The 27,895-nt window shown below is 38.6% G+C and overlaps 1 protein-coding gene across 1 annotated transcript; it reads left to right on the top strand.

The window, feature by feature from the left end:
• The first annotated feature begins 555 nt into the window (after positions 1–555).
• Positions 556–27,798, top strand: WDR48 (WD repeat domain 48). The gene is made up of 19 exons (XM_085050193.1): positions 556–702; positions 8,548–8,688; positions 9,010–9,088; positions 9,370–9,452; positions 9,571–9,700; positions 13,199–13,287; positions 14,180–14,281; positions 14,624–14,848; positions 16,215–16,289; positions 16,653–16,755; positions 17,055–17,152; positions 18,742–18,849; positions 19,239–19,335; positions 19,836–19,931; positions 22,003–22,108; positions 23,478–23,565; positions 24,122–24,198; positions 24,931–25,123; positions 25,770–27,798. The coding sequence occupies exons 1-19, from the start codon at positions 655–657 to the stop codon at positions 25,863–25,865; spliced, it is 2,034 nt and encodes a 677-aa protein (XP_084906319.1). The 5' UTR covers positions 556–654; the 3' UTR covers positions 25,866–27,798.
• Positions 27,799–27,895: the final 97 nt, after the last annotated feature.

The raw sequence follows: 27,895 nt of genomic DNA, 5'->3' as shown, positions 1-27,895 counted from the left end.
ACAACTTCATACTGCTCACCTCCCAGGAGACACAGTGGGAAATACAAAATATTCTGAGTTGGAAGGAACCCACAAGGATTAAAAAAAAAGTTTTAAAAGAACTTTTAAAGGAATGCCCCATGCAGGGATCAAACCTATGACCTTGGAGTTACCAGCGCCATGCTCTAACCAACACCTCTTTTACTTCTAGGGCAGGAGACCCACACTGTCCATCCCACACAGAGCAACCTCTGTTTATTAATAATGATGCACAAAACTGACAGGAGACCGACAGCTAAATCCACTGATTTTTTTTATTCGACCGGGCTCTTTCTTATTTCAACACAGGCCTTTCGCTGCCACTCGGGATAACGCCCAGCAGGACGGGGGCAACGAGAAGCAGCAGGAGGGGGACGAACACCCGATAAGAGCAGCAGGACCCGGAAAGTGGCCAAAGTGGCCAAAGCGCCGAGCCCCGCTCGCCCCGCCGGCGGGCTGAAGCGGCACCTCCTCCTGCGGCTGCAACATGGCGGCGCCGAGCTCGCCAGGCACACCCCGCTGTGGCCGCTCCTCGCTAGCCACGCCCACCCCGGCTGCTCCCATATAAAAGGCTCCTGCCGGCGGGGCGGGCTGGCAGTTCCGGTCGGATATGACGCCACAGTGTCAACATACAAGATGGCGGCGCATCACCGGCAGAACACGGCGGGGCGGCGGAAAGTGCAGGTGAGGGCGCGGCGCGGTCGCGGCGGCTCGGGAGGAGCACGGAGCCTCGCCGGCCACGCCAGCGGCGGCGGGGCGTCAGGTCTGCGGGGTTTCTAGGGCGGCGCAGTCGCCCACTGTGCCGCGGGGAGGGCTGCAGCGCCGCTGGCCGCCGGGGTCTGTCCAACGCCTCCCCGGGCGCTGTGGCGGGCGAACGGCCGCTGAGGCCCGGCGGGGATGGGCTGCCGCTCGCTGCCCAGCGCGGCCGGCTTCCGCAGCCCGCGGGAGGCAGAGCTGAAGCAGCTCGCATCAAGAGCGGCAGAAGGCGGCGGGAGGTGAATTGAGCTCCGGTGCCCCCGGAGCTGCTCGGGTGTAACCTGAGCTCCCAGCAGCCAAAGAGGTGCAGGTTCCTGCCGCCGGTGTGTCCGGTGCCAGAGGAGGTTTAGATTAGCTGTTAGGAAGAAATTCTTTACTGTGAGTATGGTGAGGCACTGGGATGGTTTGCCCAGTGAAGCTGGGGTTGCCCCATCCCTAGAGTTTTTCAAGGGCAGGCTGGACGGTGGTCTGAGCAAGCTGCTCTGCTGGAAGGTGTCCCTGCCCACGGCTGGGGACTGGAACTGGGTGATCCTTAAGGTCCCTTCCAGCCCTAACCATTCCACGGCTCTGTGATCTGCTTTGCCTCCTGTTTCTGTTTAGTCTCTGTGAAATCCTCTGGCCCTTTGCACACATGAGCAAGGAGCAGGGCTTTTTCTTCCCCGAATTCAAAAGTATTCCTTGCCAGCTCCAGGCAGCATTTGTTGAAGGAAACCAATGGCACAGGCAGTCAGGTGGGTGTAGACATTCTCAGCACATCTGAGAAAGAATTAGACTGTGGTTTGGGCTCACGTGTAGCTATGGGTACATTGTTGCAGCCTTGGCGGAGACTGGAATTAACAAAGTGTGTATAAAAAGTCAAGACTTTTTATACAGTAAAAGTCATGAAAGTTATTTTATTTTATGGTCCCCCACACTCTTCTTGTTTGTGATACTGCCAGCCCTTTAGATGTTTTTACAGCTTTCACTGTGGAAAAGATTTAATGTTTTATCAATGTGCAAAGCTGCCTGGTGGCAAATGCAAGTTTCAGCTTTACCTGTCCAGTGTGGTCAAATTAAATATTGATTAGGCTTGAAATAGCATTAAGAGCTTTCAAAACAGAGGTGGGTTTGTTTTTTGGACACATCATTTATCACACAGAGGAAATGTACATCTCTTTAGAGCATTTAGTGTTTTCTGTGGTTAAGGGAAGCACTCTGTCAATTCTATATAAAGAATTCCCTTACCTTACCAGAAAAAAAACCAAAACTGGACATGCTTTAAAATACAAAGAATCCAGAGTATAATATCCCTTTGTTGACTTAATTGCCTGTGCCATAATCGAGTTTTTTTGCAAGTTGCACACCTAAAGAGGGGGATTTTATTACACCTTGATATTTGTTTAATGTAGTTCTATTTATGAAGTAGTATTTCCCTGACAGCAACATGCATCAAAGAGCACATTGGTCCTTTTTTTACTACTATATTTGTTTTCCAAGCACTACTTAGCTCAAAAGCTTGTTTTTACAGGTGATTTTGTGCTGGCTTATGATGTCTTCTTGTCTGTTCTCACTGTGTTATCTGGTATTTTTTCACTTCATGTACTGCTGCACTGATCTGTCTTAGCCAATGCACTGTAAGTCTGCTATTGGAAAGATCAAAACCACTCCTGATTTATTTTACTTCTCAATGGCTGAGCCTTTAGGGTGCTTCTGCATTAAGCTTTTGAGAGAGAGAGATAGAGTTGGAGAAATTTGTTCCAGACCTCTGAGGCTGGAAGAAGAGGTTTTTACAAAAGACACCTCTCAGGCATGGAGCAATTTGTTTCCTTACATGGCAGGAGAGCTGGGTGAAGTTTATGAAAATCAGAACTATTATTATCTTGGATGCACCTGTTTTACTGGTAAGCTAAACCATCCAAAATAGTGAGTTCAGGCTGTTCCTGCATATAATTGTAGTTTCTAAGGTTTTAATCAGAGTGGATGTTTTAAGCCTCGAAACAAATTCCATGGATAGAAAAAGGAAAGAAATGTAACTCTTTAAATGGGAGTCAGGCATTTGAAATGTCCAGTGGCAGGTGTTTGTTAAGCTTAGCCCTGCCTGTCTGAAGGTTGCAGGAAAGAGGATGTCTGCTTTGGGAAGGGAGTGAGGATGCAGAGGTGTGTCAGACAGTGCTGCTGGCCATGTGCTGCAGCTTTCAGATGTCATCCTGGGGATTAAGTCAAGATGAAGCCACTTCTCAGCAGGTGCCTTGAAGTAGCAGCCCTGGAGGGATTGCATTATAACTTCTCTCCCAAACTTGCTCCCTGAACAGAATAAATTTATCCCCACACTCAAAACTTGTTGACAACCCATGGGAATTTTGCCATGAAAGGATCAGTATCCTTATAATATGATTGCATGAGTGTTGAGCACTTTCTGTCTTTAAGTCTTGTACAGAATAAGACTGTAGAGAAGAAAATCTCCGTCCCTGGACATGTTCAAGGCCAGGGTGGATGGGGCTGTGAGCAACCTGGGATAGTGGAAGGTGTCCCTGCCTGTGGCAGGGTTTGTAATGAGATGATCTTTAAGGTCCCTTCCAACCCAAACCATTCTGTGATTTTTTTTTTTATTATTTTTTTAGAATTAGATTTTTCATATATGTGCACTAATACTGCAATTTACTAGATTTGATATCTGTGTTATTTTTATATTTTATGTACAATAAATGTAAAAGTCATAGTTACATACATGTTTATTTCACATAGAATACTTAAGCAATCTAATAGCAAGTGTGTTGATTCCATTGTAAAAGCATAAAATTAGCTTCTTAATGCCTTCCATTACTTTTATTCTAGAGCCTGGAGACCCTGATAAAATTCAAATAGTCTCCTTAATTAAAAACCATATTTTTAGGGATACATATGCTCCACCAAGAGAGTAAAGCAATGTTTTTTTTTTTCCTTGGTGCTTCACTGCTGCTTATCTCTTTCTTGATTAAATTCAGATCTCATGGAAACCTTCTGTGATTTTGAGAAATATCTTTTTTTTTTTTTTTTAATTGGTCACTTAGAAACAAGGAATAAGTGTCCTCAGAGCTCAGCTGGTTAGTGGTTCCTCCACATGGTTTGGTGGGATGTTTTAAAAGCAGATTTTACCCATCTGTGAAGATAAAATCTGTTATAAGGCATGTAATGTAACAAGGGTAACATGATCCCACATCAGCTGATACATTTTGGCACACAAAGCCAAGTGAATTTCTTCCAGGACTTACAGTGTGTTTCCTGCATGGATGAGTCTATCTGTTGGCAGTAGCTTTATCTCTGGAGCTCTTAGGTAGTCATTAAAATGATTAATCCTGATCCATTTAGAGTACTGAATCCCATAAACTCTTTAGAATGAGTGGATGTTTGTGATGTTTGTGCAGGGCTGCTGTGGAAGGTTCTTACTCATTATGGGAGCTTATAAAAGCCACAGCAGTGTCGAATTCAAAGGCTTTTGTTGCTAGTAAAATGTTTCATATCCCACAAACCCTGCACCTCCGAGACCATGGTGGCAATAAAGCCATGGTGATCTATAGCCCAGCCATAGCTGTGTCTGTGGTTTGCCCCTGGCTCTGTGCACTGATGGAAAGGGCACAGCAGTGATGTGCTCCAGCCTGTGCTGCGTGGAGAGAATGCCACTGAGAGCTTGGGGACCTCCACAGCCCTTACCAGGCACAATCTGGTACTTCACAGTGAGAAAATGTGTTCCAGGAGCACAGGAGAATTTTATAGCAGTAGTTTCTCCTCAGCCAAAAGATTATTGCTTTTATGTTGTGTAGGTATGTTAGTGTACATACCGGCTTGAATATATACTTTATATATTTATTTTGTATACTTACTAAAGCTACTAATATATCTTATTTCTGTACTAAGTGACACTCAAAACCACAACCAAACAAAATGCATTTTCTCACCTTTCCCCCCCGCCCCAGTGGAGAACCATATGGAGAACCATATGTGAATTATCAGCATTCTTCCTCTGTTCTTATTAGTGAATGTTTTTGTTTTGTGGACTTGGCTGTGTGTCCACCACTCTTACACAAGTGTCAGCTCTTTTAGTCAGCTTGCTGTTGCTTTTATTGATCCATTTGTATGTCCCCATGCATTTCCACAGCCTTTCAAGAGTTTTTGGGGGGCCCTTAATTTTCTCCCTTTGTGTTAATATAAAATTAATACATTTGAGTACAAGCCTGGATGCTTCTGGTGTTGTATTTCGGTTTCCAAAGGGTTCCATGTGGTGTTCAGCAAATGTCTCATGGGTTTATTTTTAGTTCAGCCACATGTGCTGTGTGTCTTGTTCTAGTTTTGTTAATATACAAGATGTTTATTTCAGCCTCAATGACTGGTTAGCAGAAGTGGACCATTCAACATTTTTTATTTTGGGTGAGAAAATACATTTATTAAGTATTTTTAATGTACGCGACTAACAGTTACTTGGATATCATTAGGTCTCCAAAATGAGTTGGAGATTCCATTTTTTGCTATAGTCATTTTCACTTCATGCTGTTCTCAGGACAAATGGGTTGCCATGTCCTTAGCCAAGTGCTTAAATTGCAGTGTTTGTTTGAAATGTTGATGTGGTGTCTCATCAACTTGCTGACCACAAAATAATTTTCTCACATCTTAATTTTCTCTGCTTGTGCTTTTAGTATTAGCAATTTTAAAAATAATTTAATGGAACCCATGCTTAATTTGGATTAGAATTACTTCCATCATTGAAAAATGCCTGTCAGTTTCTTTCCATTACATGAAGTTATCATTACCTCATCTTTATTAAAAAGGGATTTGTTTTTCTTCTTACCCTTATTCCTTCAGTTTTAAAGACAGATTATCAGGACAAGTATACTATTCCTTCCGTGGATTGTAAATAACACTTGGTAGAGTTGTAGGTCTGAGGAGAGACAAAAGTAACTCATTGAATTCTGTGAACTGTAGCGGTCACTGCTGGGGAATTTTGTGTCAAGCTCTTTTCATTGTTTTGCCATATTTTTTTCTGTCAAAGATCTCTCATATTTACACCAAAAAAAAAAAAAAAAGAAAAGTAAGATTTTAATCTTGTTTAATTGAGTTGTTACAGCAGTGTTACTTTCTCAAGTTTCTCACAGGGAGAATGAAGGATGATGTTGAGTTTCCTGCTCAGTTGCTGCTGAGATCCAGCTCAGATCTACTATGAAACAATAAACAATAGAACTTCTTTGTCACAGTTCTTTTAAAATAAAAACAATATTCACCAAGAGGTGTTTTACACAATTAATATGTTGAAGCCATTACAAGGAGTAAAGAGCAAATTGACTTTGAGCTTTGAATACTTCAGTACTGTTGGTAGTGAGAAATGGTTGGCTGTCTCCCCTGATCATGCCTTTGGGTGAGGGAAAAACAGCATTTGGTGGAGTTGATTTTAATTCTATCAACATTAGTGTAATGGAAGGAAATAGGTCTCAATTTCCAAAGTCCTGTGAAAGTTCTAATCATGTAAGAAAAGTACCTTGTTTACTAAAGGAAGCCATCATTTGCTTTTCTTGCGTTTTTAAGTATTTGTGGCTGTGTTTTCCTTGAGCTCCTTTAAATTAAAAAGAGTAACATTGTTAAGTGTGAAAAGCATAAGCACTACCATGCTTAGGTGACTAACATAGTTTGACAATCTGCTTTATGTCTGGAATGAAGAGCTTTTAAATTATACCTGAAAATATAACAAATATGGGAGGTGACTGACAGAAGAGGAATAAATCTGAAAATTGAGGATTTCTCAAAGAATATATTGCTAGCAGTTAGGAAATAAAAAGCTGAAGGGCTAGGCTGATCTTGAGCCTGATACTGTGTCAGGAAAATACTGTTCTCTCTACTAACATACATCAAATTTGGTCTACTGACCTCTAGGTTTGTGTCTTAGCTACTCACACTTAGTGTTTTTAACTAAATGTTTTCATTGGCTTTATTCGAAGAGTTTGACAGCAGCATGGATTTGATGGGCATCCCTTTGCCTTGTGTTTGTGTCATGTTAAAACTTGACTTTAACATTATTTTATGCACAGTCTGTGTGGATCTCTTAGCAATATAGACATGATGTGATTAAGCCCAGGTAAGGAGTGGCACATACATCTTGCTCCCTGCATCTCACAAAGAAATTATACCTCAAGTAGAACACTTCAAGTGTTTTAACATAACACTTCTGCATGGTTGATGGTGTCTTCTTTCAGCAACGTCTCTGAAGCTGTGTGTGGGTGGAAACTTGAGCATGGATAGCAAGAATGTTATGGATGAGTCTGGAATGGGTGAGAGAAGCTGCAAGTACTGGAAATGAGGACGCAATCTAAAACTGGGAGGAAGAGCTGTAGTACTAAAAGGGCTGAGAGTGCCTGACAGAAGGTCTTTAAGAGCATTGGGATGTAACATTAATGAGTGTAGTGAAGGACTTGTGGAATGGTAATGGAGAGTATTAAGGCAGAAAGATTCAGGAGGCTCTTAACTGTGATCCTGCAGTGTTGGTCTGTAGAGCTGCTGCAGCTGTTTCTCAAACAGAATAGCACTGGACATGTGTTTTCTGGAAGCATCAGTCTTCTGGCTGTGCTGCATGGGAATGGGATAATTCAGTGGAGCTTTGGCCCACATCCACCAAATGGACCTGTCAGTTCTTGTGGTACAGAATCTGAGCTGCTATAAAATATGTCTTCAGTGATAAGGACCACTGAACATCTTGATTTATTGGTTTTATTTTGTGTAACTGAGATCTGATCTGGAAAACGTTTTTTTTATACTACTCTAACACAGTTACTGGAGTGAAAAATTGCTTTCAGATCTCTAGCCTAAGACTACTCCCTGCAAACATTTTCAAAACACTGGTACTTGTGTATCCAGATGATTCCTGCTTTGAGCAGATTTGATTATACCAAGCATGAAATTTTACCTTGTTCTGATTATATTTTACAGAATCTGGGACAATGCATAACTGACAGCTTCCCCTCCTTTTCCCTCAGTGTGAGGGCTTTCCTCAGAGTAGTGTGTAAACCCTGTGTAAACCCAGGGATCAGGAAAGTGAGTGCAGTAGCTGTGAAGAAGCTGCAGTACCTTAGAATTGTGTTTACTGAATGCTAACAATGGAGAGTGCTGTGGCCTTTCAGGGTCTCCTGAAATTTCCTTTTAGGTTTTCTGAACAAATCCATGAAATAGCTGTTACACACAGTACCATCAAATACAGAAGGAAAGAAACTAAGGGAGTAATTTATCTGAAAGAGCATAAGAGTTTGAGTTTCTTATTATATTGGCAGGTAGGTAGTTCGTAAAAAATTGGTGTAAAAATAATAGCACCTGAAATAGCCTGAATTTGTATCTGCAGTCTTTCAGTGCTTTGTAAGCCATGGTGACCATATCCTCTCCCTTGTGGGGCTGGGAGCTATTGTCATCCCAGCTGTAGAAACTGTGGAACCCACTTGGGAAGTGAGACAGACTCAGTGTGTTGTCTAGGATCACCCAGAATATTTACACACAGCGGGGAATTGACCTGAGGATTCTCTGGGTCTAGCTAAGCTTAAGTTGTAATGATTAAAGAGTCTTTTGGGCTCCAGTTCTATCACTGCTGAATCTTCTCTATGACTCTTCCCTATTTTCAAGGGGAAATGACTCAGGTGGTGCTGGCAACTCTCACACTGACAGACTATGCTTATTAAACTCTTTAATATTTTCTACTCAAGAACCTCACAAAGATGAAATGTTCAGATTTTTATGGCCAAGTCAGTATCTTAATACCATAATTGGATTTGTGCAAATGTATTTTAGGTCTCCTATGTGATTAGAGATGAAGTGGAGAAGTACAACCGAAACGGGGTGAATGCACTTCAGCTGGACCCAGCATTAAACAGACTCTTCACGGCGGGCCGGGACTCCATCATAAGGATATGGAGTGTCAATCAGCACAAGGTCAGTCAGGAGAGACTTCCTGGGTCTAAACTACTTTTTTTTCCAGGTTATCCTGCTGGTAAGCTGCCTACAGGGCTATATCTCATGGTTTTTAACAGCTGCCAATTACTGTGATCACAAAATCGTTTTGATGTTGCTCATACTGTGGTATCTTACATAACTGTGTAGTTCTCCCAAAAGGGTTCTGCAATAGTGATTTCAAACAATTCTGCATTAGGAAACTTTGGATCCATGTGAAGGTTGAAGAAAATATCACAATAGGATGTGATAATCACAGTCTTCTTCATTTGTGATGAGCTTTTTGTTTTTCTTAATTTGCAGCAAGACCCTTATATAGCATCTATGGAACATCACACAGATTGGGTAAATGACATTGTGCTCTGCTGCAATGGCAAAACATGTAAGTACTCAAAAGTTTCAGAACTACAGTATTCAGACACTGTATGCAAGTAAATTATGTGCTGCTTTAATTATTTTCTCTTTTCTTAGCATGTAAAATTAATTTATGATGTATATTGTAAATTTGGTAAACCGTGTAAGCAGCTGTTTTAATGAAAATTGAAATGTGTGTTTAAATGATTGTTTTAATGTTTTTTTTGAAAAACAAATTAGAGTAGTACAAATATGCTCTAAAGTAATATATAAGCCATTAAACTTTAGTCTTTATTCTTTCCAATTTAGTGATATCTGCTTCTTCAGATACTACTGTTAAAGTGTGGAATGCACATAAGGGATTTTGCATGTCAACACTAAGGACGCATAAGGTGAAAAACATTATCTGTAAATACTGTGTGTGATCACTGCCATTCTTACAATTATTGAGATGTAGACCTCAAAAGGATAATGTTGTTGAGTCATATTGTTGCATTTACTTTATTGTAGGACTATGTGAAAGCCTTAGCATATGCAAAAGATAAGGAGCTGGTAGCATCTGCTGGGCTGGACAGACAGATATTCCTCTGGGATGTAAATACTCTCACAGCACTGACTGCCTCAAATAACACTGTCACAAGTAGGTGTCTGGGGAGGGGAGGCAAATGCAATGCATTTTGAGTAGCATAATATGTGAGATCAGTTCAAAACTATGCATGCCTGTTTCAATCTGTACATAAAAAATAGGCAAGAAATTTGTAGGTGGGTTTTGTATGCATTCAGTCCATTTGTTCTGTTACATAATAGCTGGAAATCTGGAGCAGCCAACAGTCATGGCATTTAGGATAGAGGACAAGCCTCTTTGAACTGTTTCTCCTGAGCTGTGATGTGCTGGTTTCTCTGAAACTTGATAGAGATTTAACTTGAGAAGCTTTTGGCTTCCCAACTAACCTTTTATAGAAATGTTCTCTTAGCTTATTTTTTCCTGTGTTTTCCGTGTTTTGTAATTTGGAATTTGGTTTTTGTTTGTATAGATGTTGAGAAAAGCAGGTGGTGCAGCTTCTAAAGCAGGACTTGATACATTTATCAAATCTCTGTCAGAAGAATAGTTACTAGATAAACCAAGTTAGAAACCATAGTAATATGAGGCACTGACTACATATGTGGCTAATATACCTGTGAGATCTAACTCAGTAGGGACTGGAAGGCAAGGGGAAATTGTAGATTTTACTCATCAGGGTTAATTCTCAATGTCACCATCATCTTCTAGGAATTCATCTCTCCTGCTTCTCTCTCCCAGTAAAGGCATTATGGTAAATTGTGAGTTCTTTCCTTATGCAGCACTTCCAACACTCCCTTTTTTACAATGGTCAGGGTAGAGCTGGTTAAGTGTCTCTTCTGGGAAGTGTCACACCAGTCTTTAGGTTCAGTTGGATTTAAGTGAATAACATCTGGCTCATGTCATCCTGGTTTCTACTGGCTATTTTACAGTAGATCTTTTGGGAAAGAGGGTCTAGTGTGACCACAGTGTACTTTGCTGCTTTTTAGGTAGGTTGGAAAAATTGTGTTTACAGTGACCTCTTTCATGTTACGCTTCGATAGAAGTTTAAAGAATAGCAGTCTCATGTGTGCATTGGGAAAGAACAGAACCATCTTGCACAGTGCCACACGACAATTTTTTAAAATAAATCCAGTTGCTTCCTCAGTCATAGGTTAGGAAGGACTCAAGGAAAATCAGCAAAACTGAAATTTGGAATTGGCACAACATATTCCTAAAACATTTTAGGAACACGTGATACTATAAATAAGAGGCAGGCCTGTACTTGTGTTGGTGTGGGTTTTTTATTTACTGTATTTGGCTAATTCTAAATGGTGTGTTAATTTTATGGATTGGATAGCTTCTAAAATCAAAGGTGCACCTGCTGGGCAGAACTGTCAGTTTTGCATTTGTTGTCTACATGACTTTTTAATTCAAGTATAGCCTTGTGCTGACATGTCTGAGTAGCCTTTGGAAGAGAGATGGCTTTAGAGAGCTGTGTTGAACTGCAGAATGCTGTTGGGATGGCACATGATTGCACATAACTAAAGAGATTTATATTTCCCAGAAATATAAAATCCTTCTATTTCTTTTTCTTTCACTGAAAGTAAAATTATTTTATAGCCAAACTTTGCTGGTAACTGTAAGTTTTGATGTCTTCTACTTGAACAGTTTTTTTGAAGGAAGAATGTATTTGTGAGCTCACAGGAAAACTTGGTTGTGGAATAATAAAAAACTAAAAATGTTTCTTGTACGGTGTAACAGTGATACAGAACCTAAATGATTCAAGTGAATTAGAAACGGAGATGGGGAGTACTGAGGAACTGGTGCTTGTTTTGAACCCAAGATCAAATAGAAGTGGAGACATTACCTCTAAGGTGACAGGGAGAAATTTGCATTTCTAGAGTAGGAACACAAATATTTCATAAGGAGGAGGAAGAGAAAGCAGAGGGGTTTTTTTCTATTATTTTAGTGCTCCCCAGTAACAGTATTTCTATGGTGAAGAACACAGTATATGTCCTTATAAAACCTGTTTTTCTAAGTCCTTTCAAACAGTATTGATTTTTTCAGAGTACAAATGAAGATTGTTCTTGTGCATTAATTTTCTGTCTAATTACCTGGAAGCAGTGTACACAAGCTAGCATTAAGAAGAAGCCAGTCAGCAGAGCTATAATTCAAATTAAGTGGAGAGATTTAGCTTTTGAGAGGTAGTCCTTTCCAGAAGAGGGTGGAGTTGAGCTTTGCTTTTGTTCTGGCATAAATTTTGCTTCTGTACTTTTAAGAGTCTCTTTATCTAGCTTTTGATAGCTCTGTATATTATCCTTTCTTAAATTATTATGGTTGTTGAACAGTGTGCTAACTTTAAGAGTTTTCAATTCTGTGTTTTGCTTTTAGCTGTTCTCTGGGGACAGGGGGAAGACTCTCAGTTTATTTTAGCTCCAAATAATAGATTTCATTTGACAGTTTGCATTTGGATAGCTTTAACCAGTGGCTAAGAGGACCCTGAAGTAAAGCTGCATAATTCTTCATAGAGTTATAGAATACCCTGAATTGGAAGGGACTCTCAGGGATGATTGACTCCAACTCCTGGCCCTGTACAGGACAACCCCAGAATCCCACCCTGTGCCTGGGAGTGTTATCCAAACACTCTGGAGCTCTGGCAGCCTTGGGACTGTGACCATTCCCTGGGAGCCTGTCTAATACCCAACCACCCTCTGGAGGAAGAACCTTTTCATAATATCCAGCCTAAACCTCCCCTGACACAGGTTCCTCCACTGTGACAAAATGGGATATTACATTATGATATTAAGTTACAAATCCTGTGTTGGAAACTTAGCTCTATGATATAAATAAATCATTGTGTGAAGTTTCACATTTTTTGCTGGCCATGCAGTTTGTTGCTATTCTCAGCCTTCTTGGCATGCTGATGGTATGGATTTAAATCTTGATGAAATGCCTGATTGTGCTCTCGAAATAGATGGTTTTCATTTGCTGTCTGTGCTTTTCCCAGTTGAGGGACTGGTACTTTAATCTCCACAAGTGAATTAGGCTGGATGGTATAGAATTCAGCTCTGATGGTAGGTGTGATGCTAAGGAGCTGCCATATGGTTTTTACAAATGCAGAGGTAGCATCCCTGCTCAAATAACACATTTCAGTGCTGCAGTGCAACTTCTCTGCATCTCTGCTGAGCTAGGAGAGCAGCCTTTAATATAAAATAAAGAATTTTACTGTTACTTGGCTTGCAAAATATCTCTGCACTTAAATCCAAATGCTGTGTGTTACAAGATCACAAGTGTCATACTCCAATAAAATTGTTGAGCAAGAGTAGCTTGATGGTCCTGGCATAGAATTGTGGTGCCAAAAGGGCAGCAAGATTGTAATGACCACCAGTCTGAGGGGTTACTTTGTTTTTATGCAGTAATAGATTAAGGATTAGCTTGTGGGTTTCCTAGCAGTATGATGACTTTAGTCTTTCTTAAAGCAACTCTGTGTATGGGGCAGAATGGCACTATCTCTGTGGGTCAACAGTTTTGAGTGAATAAGTATGTTTTTCAAATGACAGCATTGAAATTGAAAATGTAACTTTTATTTTGAAATAGCTTCTTCCCTGAGTGGGAACAAAGACTCAATCTACAGCCTTGCAATGAATCAAATGGGAACAGTTATTGTATCAGGGTCCACTGAAAAGGTAAGCAAAATTTGGTAAGGTTCATTTCCCTTCAGTTTGATTTTAGTATAAAGAGACAATTTTATTCATTTTCAATGTCATGTCTGTAGCAGCTTTTGTGTTTTCAATAGTGAGGGCAGACACTTCTTTTAAGTGGGAGTGCAAGTGTAGGATACAAATCCTGCCTCAGTCTGAAGATGTGATGTATCCATAGAGCTTTAATACATGGGGGAGACAATCAGATCATCTTGTGTAACCCTCTTTGTCAGAGATCATTACATTTCCCCACAAGAGCTCTGATTTTGAGGACACATGACTCAGATGATTATCAAGACTGAAGCAGTTGCTGCAGGTAGGAAAGAAGGTGCCAGCAATTTGCAAGATCCCTGCAGGAGGTGGGAAATGAAGTGAGCTAATGAAGCTCAAGTGTTCCCAAGAGACAGCCCTTGCTCTTTGTTGTAAAGGAAGGTGAAACAAGCTTAGGTCTCTGTGAGTTGGTTTTGGTTTGTTTTTTTTTTTACCTAGTCTAACCTTGAGAGAATTTTATTTCCAAGATAATGTAAAAATGAAAATAGGATACACTAGTGAAACATCACAGAGGATTCTCAGAATAACTTTTCTTGCCCACATCATGCCTGCCCTGTTTCCAGTCACTTCCATTCTTTTAATTTCTTTAAGAAGACAGAAAAAGCCAGAATAAATTAAATTAAAATCAAGAGAAGATCACATCTGATTATTAGAGCTGCATAGCATATAGTTATGTCTGTCTTGTTCTGACATACATTTTCACTGATGGATGTCCATGTGTTTAGAATAAGGGTTGATTTGTTTGGAGAGACCTAATTTCTGCAGAGGAAACACATTGGTGTGAAGAATGGTGTTAATACCAGTTATGCAATGTCTGTTTCCATAGGTTCTAAGGGTTTGGGATCCAAGGACTTGTGCAAAACTAATGAAACTCAAAGGGCACACGGACAATGTCAAAGCTTTGTTGTTGAACAGAGATGGCACCCAGGTATGTGCTTACACCCAAGACAAAGGCATTTTACAGAAAGCAGAAATGTCATTAAATAATTACATTGAAATGGACTAATGTCATAGATTACAGATATTTAGTGGTTGAGGGAGGCAGGCTGATGGGTGAAAGATGTGTTTTATTACATGTTCTTCTAGGTGTGGATGTTGTTGTTTACATAAAACACTAGAAATTGTGACTGGAGCTGTTATCTGCCAGGTTTTGTTTAGCACCATCTTAATGGAAAAATACAGCCATGAATTATCAAAGCTTTTTAAAGGGGAAAAAATGTTTTAAAAACTGAAATACCTGGTTGACTGAAGTGTGCTGGTTGTTGCTCAGTGTCTTTCAGGCAGCTCTGACGGGACAATCCGCCTGTGGTCCCTTGGGCAGCAGAGGTGCATAGCCACGTACCGAGTCCATGATGAAGGTGTTTGGGCTCTGCAGGTCAATGAAGCCTTCACTCATGTTTATTCAGGAGGAAGAGACAGGAAGATTTATTGTACAGATTTACGAAATCCTGACATCCGTGTGCTTATCTGTGAGGAAAAGGCACCAGTTCTTAAGGTAATTGAGTTTAATTCAGAGAATCACAGAATGCTTGAGGTTAGAAGTGATATCTGGAGATCATCTGGTCCACTCTCCCTTGCCCAAGAGCAATTTGGCTGGAACCACATTAAGATGGCTTGAATATCTCCAAGGATGGAGAATTCGAAGCCTTTCTGGGCATCCTGTGCTAGTGCTCTGTCATCCTCACAGTATAAAAGGGTAATTGCATGTTGCTTCATGAAACAGTGGCTTGAGGTATAAATCGATGAAAGAATTCATGTTGGCTAACAAGTGTTTACTATACCACATCTTCAGCAGATTGGCTTTGTCTGCTAAATTGCATCTGAAGCTTAATTGTCAAAAGAAGGTGAATGCCTGGTAGCTACTTAAAATATGAAAATTCAGATATTACTGAAATTAAATATTCTGCAGACATAAGAAGTTGGTTTTACCAGGCTCTAGTACAGTTTCAAGAAACTGAGTTGGCATTGCCAGGGTTTTGTACAAAAATGGAATTTGCTTGGCAGCAACATATGTGCACAGGACTGTGTTAGAATCTGTTACTTACTCATGGGAATGAGGAGTAAAGTTGGTTGTGGGTATTTTGAACACCTAAACATGTTGTTTTTGTGCATAAGTCTAAATCTTTCAGAGACTGTTTTTTGAAAATTTTTTTTTGCTGTCTGTAACTCCTGTGACATGAGCTTGGAACCTGCAGGTGTATGAGGAGTGTGCAATTGAAACAGATACCAATAGGAACAAGCAATCTGCTTTACCTTGTGAGTGAACTCTAACTCACAGTGTGTTCAAATAAAATCCTGGATACTTTAATTTAGTTCTGAAAAAGTCAGAATAAGAGAAATTTCAGTTCAAAATGGGAAATGGAAGCTCTGGTCAGCTGTAAAGAGTTTGGAAGAGGTCTCTAGTCTTGGCTACCGTGCTTCATTAATGTCTAAGAATTGTAATGTCAGAGCCAAATGTGTCAAGCTGTGCCTTTTCATTAGTGCAGAACTTCTGACATTCTCATCTTAACCATATGAATTGTCTAAACACAAAGTAATTGAGGAAATTCTGTACTTATCAAGCTGTCCATTAGACAAGATTGCATCATGCTAGAAGCAACTTTAACTACTGTGTGTTTATACACATTGCATCTACTGTTGTACATGTCTAGAATTCATTTGTTGAATATTTGTAATGATTCCTCTGGGTTTTCAGAAATTTCAGCTTAGCTACTTTTCGTTAAACTTCGTATTTCTGCAGTAAACAAACTGGTGCTGTTCCTGACATAGTTTAAATTATGGGAGCAGGTCTACACAAGACAATAGGAATATTCAAAGGGAAACCAAGTTAAGCATGACTGAAAGTTTGTTTCATTATTTAGATGGAACTTGATAGATCAGCTGATCCTCCTCCAGCACTTTGGGTTGCGACAACTAAATCCTCTGTGAATAAATGGGTAAGTGATATATTTTCCAGACTGTGAATTAACAATTGACAGTTAATTCAATTGAGTAGTCATGGGATTTGCAGTCTTGGTTTGGGAACTCTTGGGTTGTTGTTTTTAATTTGATTGGGATGTGCTGTGATCTGTAAGCTTTCTTTAAAATAAATCACAAAACACTAATATTGAAATTGATCAAAAGGCATTAAGCTTTGAATTACTTCCTTTGCTCTCTATTTATGCTGCTTTTAGAAAAAAAAATCTTTCTTGGGACTGGGTAGTTAACATCTAAATAGCAGTGTGAACTGGCAGTCATTACTCACAGATAAGCAGAGTTTATAAATTATTATGAATGTGTCCTTTTCTTTCTCTCTTTAGACTTTGAAGGGAATCCATAATTTTAGAGCATCAGGAGATTATGATAATGATTGTACCAATCCAATACCACCCCTGTGTACACAGCCTGACCAAGTTATAAAAGGTAACCAGCTGTTTTGCAGAGGACCTTGTAAAATCTGTTATCATTAGAAGAAATGATAGAGCATTAAGATTGACTCAGTTTTCTTAAAAACTAGGTGCTGTGATTTCAACCAGAACAATGTGTTTATTGTCTGTCCAGTATGTTTGCAGTTAAAATTGTATTTAAACATTGGTAACATCCCAGTCTTACACAAAAAAGTGAAACCAAAGCACAGCATATGTCATGTTATGCAATTTAATGTAATATGATATTAGGAAAAAAAAAGACTGTAGTAACCTTAATTCTTGTTTGTTTGCCAGGGGGTGCTAGTATTATTCAGTGCCACATTCTTAATGACAAGAGACACATATTAACCAAAGACACAAATAATAATGTGGCATACTGGGATGTCTTGAAGGTAAGTATATAATTTCAAATTAAGTTTCTGCTGCTGGATGATTAATTATTTTGTACCACTTTTATATTAGTGTATATTCCTGTGGTAGAAAGTCATCTTTCTGTCTGGGATATCATACCAAGTTTGCCTTTTGAAAGAAGAGAGGGCATTTCTGAGCTTTTCTGCATCTTTGCCTGAAGTGAGGCTGGCATCTGCATTCTCTTGAAATTCAGACTCTTGAATTTTTTTCAAGGAAATAGCAATGTCTGTTCTGATGGGGGTTTGTTTCAAAGAAGGGTCATATTAGCTGGTAAGTAAGGAAGGCAGGAATGGCAGGAAAGTGAACAGAAGGAAGCCTGGCTCCTGCCTAGTGCTTTTTTACTTCTGTGAGACAAGGGAGACTTGGTGGGACATTTCTTTTTTGCTTTACCCAAGGATTGGTCAGAAGAGAGGGGGAAGAATGCAGAGAGAAAGGACTCAAATCCTAGATCAGTGAGATGGTCAGCAATTTCTTCTCTGGCAAAATTCTGTTTAAATTATAAATATTTTCTTCATCTTGAACTATACAGTGTACCGTCTAAGATCAGTAATGAAGTAAAGCATGATCAGGCAACTAACTGAAATGCTGACTGAAGTAAAAAAAGAAATAAAGTTGGAAGATACAGATTTATACTAAAAGTTACCTAGATTACTTTTGGAAAAGTTAATAGCTTTTCTTTCAGTATGTTTTTAAGTGTGCAGTGTTAGATCCCAGGACCAAAGTCAAATGCTAATGTTAATTTTTACTTTCATTGAGGTTTTTTTCCTAGTAAGGCTTTGAGAAGTGTCACTTAATATATGTTTAAATACATACTCACTGTAGAGGTGGAATTAATTGCCAGGTCAGTGTTGTCTTCTGTGTAAGATCCCTTCACTCAAAAGCTGAGACTTTACTGAGGATTCTGGAAAAAGAGAGGGAGGTTTTCCTCCTTGTAGCTGCACTCTTCAGTCTTTGCTTCCTGTAACTTTTCCTGGATTTTGAGGGAATGAATTTCAAGGCTGCAATCCTTAGTGTTTGCTTAAAATGTGTTTCAGGATGACTCTGCAAGTGCATTATAATAATTCGGATGCTAACAGAATTACATAAGGAACATTTAAAATAGAAGTATAAAATAAAACAAATAAAGCATCTGCACAGAAATTCACTCACAGCTGTTCCCATTGCAGTGGTTGAGCTGAATTTGTTGCTTGATTTGCAGCAAATACTGGTGTTTGGTGGAGAGTAGTGAAATATTGGTACTGATGGGGAGAAAAAAGACAGAGGGTATTAGAAGACAGCAGTCTACTCAGTGATAGGGAAAATATTTTCTAGTAATCTGAAGTAATATTTCCAGACCTCTCTACTGGCTTGATGCCACTACCTCAGAGATAAAGAAAGAATAAAAATTACTTCTGTATAAGCTATTGTTCCATTTTTTGAGAAAGATTTAACCTTTAACTCGTATGTTTTTGGACTGCAGTGCTCAGGGAGAGATCATAAGTCACAATCATTCCAAGTGTGTATGAAAATCAAGGGAAAGAGCTGAGGTGTTGATAAGAGTCAGTATTTGTACATTCCTTTTGGTATACAGGCCTGTAAAGTTGAAGACCTTGGGAAAGTAGATTTTGAAGAAGAAATTAAGAAGAGATTTAAAATGGTCTATGTGCCAAACTGGTTCTCAGTGGACTTGAAAACTGGGGTGAGATACAACTCCTAAACCTATTGTTTTTGTCATATTTTATACTTTTTCATGTACTGTTTGTTCACCAAGGTTTTCGTTTGTTAAAGTTAGAAGAACATTCATTGTTTATCTGATGGGTTAAATTTATTTTCAAGTAAAAGGGCAAGTTTTGCCTCTGTTCTTAATAATTTGAATAACAGCTTTTTAACTTAATCTTTTCTTCATGATATGGGTCACCAATAGCAATTATGAATTAATACAGTTTGGTAGACAAAGTGTGCTGTCATGCTTTTAGAAATTCTTTGGCTTGTATCCCCAGCTAAGTATGAACGAAATTAGAAATTTATAGACTTGCTTAATCCAAAACAACTATTACATTCCTCTTCCTCATGGTCTTTTGCCAACAGATGTTGACAATTACTTTGGATGAAAGTGACTGCTTTGCAGCCTGGGTTTCAGCAAAGGATGCTGGATTTAGCAGTCCAGATGGTTCTGATCCAAAATGTAAGTTTTAACTAATAGTAGTGGTTTATTTTAAGAGAAAAAGCAGAATAAATTGCGATGTATATGTTTTGAAATATTCCAGTGCCACATGTCAGTATCTGGTTGGATTTGGGGGCTTATTATCTAAATACTAAATTCTGTAGCAAGTTCTCCAAAGACAGTATTTCCTTTTTACTGAAACGTGTCAGTCTTGTTCAGGTTTTATATTTAATTGTTTTAAGCCTTCAAGAAGCAAAAGGGAAAAAGTAGTTATAACCTAATGTAGAGAATGTTACAGCACATGAGTGATCCAACAGCAGGGATTCTAAAATCAGCTTTTCCTGAAAGATTGTAACATGCAGCTCTCAGATTGTGACAAGCAGATTTCTGTGCCCATAAATAGTTTGCTTTGGGAGCAGAAATGCTCAAACTCTTCAGAATTTTCAGCTGTGGATCAAATGGAGATAATGTTGCCTATGTTTCTTGTGTGACTGAAGTTCTTCCTCTCTGTGTCTTGACAGTAAACCTTGGAGGGCTTCTGCTACAAGCACTTCTGGAGTATTGGCCTAGAACACATATCAATCCAATGGATGAAGAAGAAAATGAGATAAACCATGGTTAGTGTTTTAATGTCTTGCTTTTTTATTAGTTGTCCTCACATTGTTTATGTATCTGTTTTTTAAACAGATACATGATTTTCTGTCTTACACCTGTCTCTCTATGCATTATAAACTTAATGTTTTTCAGCACTTCTAAATTTGCTTTTCACTAGAAAGTGTGTTGTACTTCTGAAAGTGTCAGCAAAAACCTTAAGAAGTCTGTCTGTAAAAAAAGTAGATGAATAAATGATTCTGAAGTTACAGAAAAATGATGAAAAACAAATACTGGCAAACTAAGGCTTGACTTGGAAAAGAAACAGTAGATAATGACAGTAAAGAGCAATGATTCAGTTAATGATCCAACATTAGCCAGTATTGTCTTGACATAATTCCAATTTTCTTCTAGGTAATATGAACAAAATAATAAAATAGAAGATTTATTGGAAAAAATACTTTTGGTGTTGTTATACATGGAGTAGGTCTATAGAAAACACCTTAGAGTGGTGTTTTAAGGCAATAATGCTAAGCCTAATCAGGCATTAGATGAAAACCACAGCCATGTGACTATAGGGGCTGCATTTGGCAAAATAAGAAACTGTAACTCCTGAGTTGGAAATCAATTCAACCCAATTCAGAGTTGACTGAAAAGTCTTATCTTTGGTGATTAAGAAATTACTTTCTATAGATAGATGATGCAATTAAGAAAACTGTTCATTCAGCATATCTTGCTGCTTCGTGACAAGATTGTGCCAAGAATTAGTTGCTTTCTTCTTTCAAAACTGGTCTCCATGGTGGGTTAGAGCACTTGGCAGACTCTTCTGGATCAAGTTGCTGATTCTCAGACTGTTGAGTATTGGCAGTTTACAGCTTAGAGACAGGCAAGGTATGAGAAGTGTCACTCACAGGCTTTTGTGTTGTTGGAACATTGATGCTGCACTGCTTATTCCTGTGTAAAATTGTGGATTAGTGGAATGTTTAGAGTATTTGCAACAGAATCAGTTTTCATTTCCATTCCAAAAGAAGGAAAAAATAGGAAACTGGCACTGAGCAGTGACTTGAAAAGGTGAAGTGTACCTGTTGGACACTGGCATTTTTGTGGAGAAAAGAATTTAAGTAAACACAAAACATGTGCAATGTTGTTCCTCTCAATTGTGAAGTGTTATGAAGAAATCTTTCAAACTATAGGATTTTTCACTTGCTGTAACTTCAGGATCATGTTTGCCCCTTCCAATATAGATTTTCTTTTCTGATTTCTTTGCTTAATACAATTTCTGACCTTTCTTTGACTACATGTGTTTCTGGTTAGGAAGCTGAGGAATAATTAATCCCATGAGTCTGTGCCATTTCAATTTCTTACATTGCTTGAATTCAACGTCTTCAAATATGTAACTAAATGCTACAGTGTAATGAACATGATTTTTCTGAAGTGCAAGTGGGGAATCTAAATTCTTCTACATAGTTTCAAGATACCTACTGATGAGAAGCAGCACTATTCAAGAGGTGCATAAATAATGCTAACTTTTCTTTAATCTTGTCCTATCCACCTGATACAGAATCAGGTTCTTCAGTGTACAAAGACCATACTGCTCTAACTAGCTGTAATAAATTGAATTTGTAACACAGGAATTTCAAGGAACTGCGAATCTGAGCTTTCCTAGTACACTGTTTTGACATCTGGCAAATCCAGGTACAAGAGCAGTGCAAACAGCCTTCAGGGTTCTGTCTGTCACTGTAGAAGGAAGAACAGTCTTGTCTCAACAGAGTCTCTTTAGTTGATTTCTGATATTAGTATTGCTTAGTTTGACAAATGAAATGGGAAAAAACCTCATAATCAGGTTTTGGCACCTGGGCTCTATTTTCCTTTTTTTGAAGGCTTTTGAAATAGGCCTTAAACAAACCTGTACTGATCTTGCTACTCTCTAGTATTTCTATTTATATACTTGCTGTATCTTGGAAGTGGGGATTTTCTTGTTTTTCATGAAGCTTACAATCTTAATTTATTGAATACATTTGCTGTAAGTGGAATATATGCCCAATTTTAAGGCCTAGTGCAGTCTTACTGCTGTGTATGTGGATTTTTTTCCAACAGTAAATGGGGAGCAGGAGAACAGAGTCCAGAAAGGAAATGGATACTTCCAAGTGCCACCACATACACCAGTTATTTTTGGTGAGGCTGGAGGACGCACTTTGTTCAGGTATAAAAACTTTAAAATTGGTGGCTAAACAGTCACTTTCTTTGTGCAAGTAGGAATGTTATAAAAAATGTTACTGGATCTGTTCTGTACGTTCAATACATGCCCTTGACAAAGCAAAATAAGCAGCTGTTGATGATGATTTGGCATTGTCCAGCTGAGCCTGTGAGTTTGAACATCAGCAAGGTGTGGGGTTTTAAAGCAGTAAGAATTGTGTATAGTCCTTAGTTGTATGTAATATTTTTGGCTGCCCTCTTTCTGCAAACTGATACATTAAACTGTGTTTTTCATGAAATTGTGCTGCTTTAGATTCTTGTGTGTTCTACTGGTCTCTGAGCATTACTCAGGAACTGCTACTCATTAGAGAGTTGGTTTCTACTCCCAATATTATAGTTGCTGATCCAGTAGAAGGTCCTAATCTCTGGCAGGAAGGAGCACAGGTTCTGTATTGCAGTGTGTGTGTACTAATTACCCTTCTATTACTTTTCCCTCTGCATTGAAAAACCTAGCTGGGGTACATCAGAAACAGGTTAACAGTGCTGCAAAACAAGTGCTGAACTTGCAGACACTGTGAAGTTTGATATTTAACTTACGTAGAAGATTTTAAGTTTAAGGGCTGGGGGATGTTTGATTTGTTGGTTTTGTTTCCCAAGCTGAATAGGCCCAAAAATGATGTAACTTTCAGTCCATAAACTGGTCAGTACAAGAGGGAAATAATTTTCAGCTTGGAAAACTGACTTTTTTTCTGTAGCATCAATGTATTTGCATTGTAACTACAGCTTAATATCTGCCTCCATTCTCTACTGTTGGATCTTCCTTCTTACACAGCTCTTCCTCAAGAGAACACTGAAAAGACCCACTGGAGGGACCAAGTTGTGCTTATGAGACCTAAAAGGTGGCTTGCAGGACTCTGACAAAATCCCTCATTGCAATTTATAAAATTCAATGTGGCTTTTTTGCGTCATTGCATCTTAAAATTGGTTTTATTCTTTTCTTTTAGTGAGGGCTTAGCAGATGCTTTGCATGCAAAGCTCATTTTTCCCAAGGAGAAGAGAATTGCTTTATGCCAAATGCTTTTCCCTTTTCCTGACAGTTTTGTACTTCAGCACAAAAACATAACACAATCCAGAGCAAAGTACTTTCATAAATGTTCTGTGTCACAGCCATAGTCTCCTGAGATCCTGCTCTGGGATCTGTCTTCCTACAGCTCTTTCTGATCTTTACAGAAAACAAGTGATCTTTTCCCAGTAAGTTTGTGGTGCTAACAAAGTTCAAGCTGCCTGCCCATTAAAAGGGCAGGACCTCTCCTGAAAGCTTTTTAATGCAAATGGCAGTAATTGTTGTTACAATAAAGGTTATTTCTGTGTCTCAGGTTGTTATGTCGGGATTCAGGAGGTGAAACAGAATCCATGCTTCTTAATGAAACGGTGCCACAATGGGTAATTGACATCACTGTGGATGTAAGTATTGGGTGAATAAATTTTGCTTTTTTTTTTAAGATGTACTGCAATTAACTTTGCAGTATCTGAAATTACATTTTAAATTTTTGCTCTGTTTGTATGTAAAATAAATGGCCTCAAGGTCTGTAATCAAGACCCTTTGAGATGCATCATTTTTTGATATGTCCAGTTAAGGTATTTTTGCTCAATTTCTTTTGATAGGTTATACTGTAGATAAAGAATTCAAATTCCTGTGCATAATTGGTATCCTTTTCAAGTGAGGAACTCAGGAACAGAGAATACACTTCATTTTGCTGCTGTCTTTTGATACTATCTAATTGCCTTTGAAATAAATGATAATTTATATTCAAAAGCTAGATGATCTGTGCATCATCTAAATTGAAGTGTCTCAGGAGTATGAGTAATTTGGAAGTTGGCTGTGGTGGGGAAGTTGATTAAGAATCTCTCACGGGTTTTGATAATTAGGAGCTGAATATACTTCACATAGCAGCTGCAGCCAATAGGAGCTGACAACAGTTTATCCTAAATTAACATTCTGAAATTTGTTTCCTTCTAGAAAAATATGCCCAAGTTCAATAAGATTCCCTTCTACCTCCAACCTCATTCATCATCAGGGGCAAAAACTCTAAAAAAGTAAGTAATGCGAGCTTGATTATCAAAACTGCAGAAAAAAACCTGCAAGCTCAAGAAACAAAAACCAAACAAATAACAAAAAAACCACCAAACCAGTTCTTTGACTTTCTAGGGAATTGTTTTGTGGTTGATGAATTTCTAAAAGTTTTTGGTCATTTAGCAGCATTGTTCTAAAGCATTAAGTTATATCAGAATATTTAAAAGAACTATAGATTTCTTGTGGGTTCAACAGGCAGTTGTTAAAGTTTATGCTAAGAAATGTCTAAGAACTAACTACTGAAATGAGATTTTGTCTTTTGTGGTATTTGATCAGAAAACAGATGAACCTATAGATTGTTACTCTATTCAGAACCACAGCTTTGTTTCCTGTTGCTAACAGCAATGAATAATTGTTTTTTACAAGGAAAAGGAACAAAAGCTGACAGTAGGGAATGCAAACTAGTCTGCCAGTCACATGAGCTGTAACTGGGAGCTGTGTAGGTTAGAAATCAATGCAGATTTTTATCTAGTCTTTTGAATATCTTACCACTTCCCTGAGTTTTCTGCTGTGTGAATCTTTGGATAAATAGGTGGTATAGGTCATGCTATTCTGGATGATCCTGCTAATTTATTATTAGGAAATATAAAGATGTTCTCTGTGTAGTTGCACAGTTTGCTACAGCTAAGGTATTGTGGAGATAAGAAATACAGTTTCTTAAGATTTTTCCTGACTAACTTCTCTAACTCCTATAGAGACAGACTGTCAGCCAGTGACATGCTTCAGGTGAGAAAGGTGATGGAGCATGTGTATGAGAAAATCATAAACTTGGATAATGAGTCTCAGACAACAAGCTCCTCCAACAATGAGAAAGCAGGAGAACAAGAGAAGGAGGAGGACATTGCTGTGCTAGCAGAGGAGAAGATTGAACTTCTGTGCCAGGACCAGGTAAGTTCCCTGTGATCAAAACCAAGGCCTAGCAGTGAATTGGTTGTGAATTTTTGAATACTGAGCTTGAGATATGCTTCAGATTATCTGTTACCTGTGAAACTAAGTAAATGTTTTGATACCACGTTAACTTAGTTCTTGACACAAGTTTCAGACAGTTGTAGATAGGCAGATGAAAGTTTTTTCTGTAAATCTGTTAGTAAATTTTCTAGTAAATCTGTTTAATTTGGTCTGACTCATGACATTTTCAAGCTTATTTACTCTTACCCAACAAATGGACTCTATACAATTCCATAGACTTTGTATTTTTAGCATTTCTGGAAAATTTTGAATTCTGCATTTTTAGCAGTTTTCAAAATTGGTCCACAACCACTAATTTCCTAATAAGTGTAATGAAGGTTAGGTACTGAGGAGGTGGTTGTAACCTGAAATTACTAGTTATGCTGCTAACATCTTTCATTAATGCATCAGGTTCACTTGCTAATTGAAAAATCTGAGCCTTTGCATGGTTCGTCCTTATACCTGATAAGTTCATATGCTGATACCAGTTCACCCACAGGGTTGTGAAAGGTGGAGTGTGTTGTTCTTCAGAATTTCTGCCAGTCTAGCAGTCTTGTGGACTAAAAGCTGTCTTTTTGCTGCCTAGGTTTTGGACCCCAACATGGACCTTCGAACTGTAAAGCACTTCATTTGGAAGAGTGGTGGGGACCTGACGCTTCACTACCGCCAGAAATCAACGTGAGGGCAGCCTGGACCCTCAGGGGTCATTATTTACTTGACCATACTGTGCTGGTTCCAAGAGTAGTTCTAGAGCAGCCCACTGAACCCCTAAAGTAGATGAGACTTCTAATGCCTCAGTATGGACGGGAAGTAAACATTAAATTGAAGTGACTAATAGACCTGTAATATAGAGGAAAAAAAAAATCTATATGACTTAAACTAAAGTCTGTCCTAGTCTCAGTCAATGAGATGGGAAGTCCCTGAATGGTTCGTGTTGTGTGAGGTGTACAGAGAGTGGATGATAACCCAGTGCAGACTTTTGCTTCCTCTTTGCTTTTGTTTTTTTTTTTTCCAGAACATAATCCCCTCATCTGCTCATGTTCTGTATCAAACTGGTTTGACCATATTAGTCACTGTTCACAATGTAATTAAGAACTGCACACAAGGTGTTTCTAGTACATTCCATTCATAAAGTTCCAGCAATGATTTCTCACAGGTTACTTAAGCATTTCTACCACTAGAAGAAATTTGGAAAAGAAAAAACACACAGAAAGTAGGTATTGCATACTTGAATGAATTGGCCCATTTAATTGCACACCAAGGGTTAACATGAGCATTGTTTTAATTGCTTTAGAGAGCTGTTGACATGCAAGATAAGAACACTAGAAAAATATCAGAGCAGGGTGAGTCCAGTGATGCTGTGCATCATAATAGAGTGAACATGCTTTGCAGCAACTTAGAGGTTTTTTTTTTTTCTAAATATATATAACTACTTCCTGCACTGTGTCCTAGGTGTTCTAAAGACACACTAGTCTAATTTTCGGTAACTGTGCTCCAAAAGTATGTGGCATTTTGTTAAAACTTCAAACCATTCTGAATATAACTTCATATGTTTAATGTTAAACTTTAGAAACTTCTCAGCAGATTTCATATTCATGAGATAAAAATACTGATTCTTCTTTTCAGAGGTTTTATATGCCGTTGTTTTTTTGTTAGAGATTTATGCCGATCTTGTTTTCACTGCTATTTCTAAAAATCTGTGACTGTCATAGGCTCATGGTAATCTTTTATAGAAGTTTAACTTATTGGGGGGAGGGAGGGAGGGTAAGGGCCTTTCAGCTTTTTGTGAGAAAATGTGGGGATATCCCAGAAAACCATTTTTAGCCAGAGCAAATTACAAATCCTTGTAGAGAAATGGTGTAGAAATTAACTCTTGTCTGAAGCAGAAGCACAAGTGCCTTCAAGGGGCAGTATATTATTGGAGTTTCTTCAGGAGACACATGCTCTTGCCCTTCCTGTATCTTGTGATCAAGATTTAGGTTGAGGCCTAAAGAAAGTCCCAATAAATTATATTACTGGGACTGTATTGGTCAGACAAAAAGTAAAATATTTTTCATCATGTTTTAATTGAAAAAAAATAGTCAAAATATAGTCAAATAGTCATTCCCTTCTGCACTTTTAACCCAGCAAAACAAGCTCATTGCTTAGACAAAACCATGGTTCAGACCTAAGCTAGCATGTCTTTTCCCCTGTCTTTTGAGAGTCAGTTTCAGTTTTTTATCCCCATTTCTGTGTATGCTTAGTTTGACACACTCGGGCTTTAACTGCACATTTTTAGTGCTATTTGTGAATTAAATGGTTAAACAGAACTGTAACTTTTATTGGTAACTTGTCCTGACTTGTATTTATTAATAGCAAGGGTCTATGTCTGTTCCAGTAGGCACTGTTTGGGTTGTGTTTTGTTTCCTGGTTGTCTTCCTGTCCTATTGTATACATTGGAGTTGCTCACGGTAATTTTTTGTTTGAAATCAGCCAAGGTTGTAATTTTCCTTCTATTATTTTTCTTTCTAACCATCCCAAAACACAGTAACAGGAAAGATTAATGGAAGAGTCTGCAATGCCAGAAGGGTAAATGATGTTTCACAGTTGTATAGAATAAAAGGCTTTAGTTAAAATATTTTCCCTTTTTTTTGTGTGCTAGATCAATTGTGCAATTTTGGAGCTTGGATAGTTGCTATTGAATGTGACAAAGTGCTTTGAAACCTCAAGTAA

The sequence above is a fragment of the Lichenostomus cassidix genome, chromosome 2 (genome assembly GCF_008360975.1).
Source record: "Lichenostomus cassidix isolate B80296 chromosome 2, HeHo_3.0, whole genome shotgun sequence".
In the NCBI taxonomy this organism is placed as follows: domain Eukaryota; kingdom Metazoa; phylum Chordata; class Aves; order Passeriformes; family Meliphagidae; genus Lichenostomus; species Lichenostomus cassidix.
This window is presented reverse-complemented; position numbering and strand designations above follow the sequence as displayed.

Coding starts and splice junctions, on each gene's coding strand:
- WDR48 (XM_085050193.1), top strand. CDS start 655: ATGGCGGCGCATCACCGGCAGAACACGGCGGGGCGGCGGAAAGTGCAG. Junction 19,336..19,835: donor AGATGGTTCTGATCCAAAAT/GTAAGTTTTAAC, acceptor GTGTCTTGACAG/TAAACCTTGGAGGGCTTCTG. Junction 25,124..25,769: donor AACTTCTGTGCCAGGACCAG/GTAAGTTCCCTG, acceptor TTTGCTGCCTAG/GTTTTGGACCCCAACATGGA.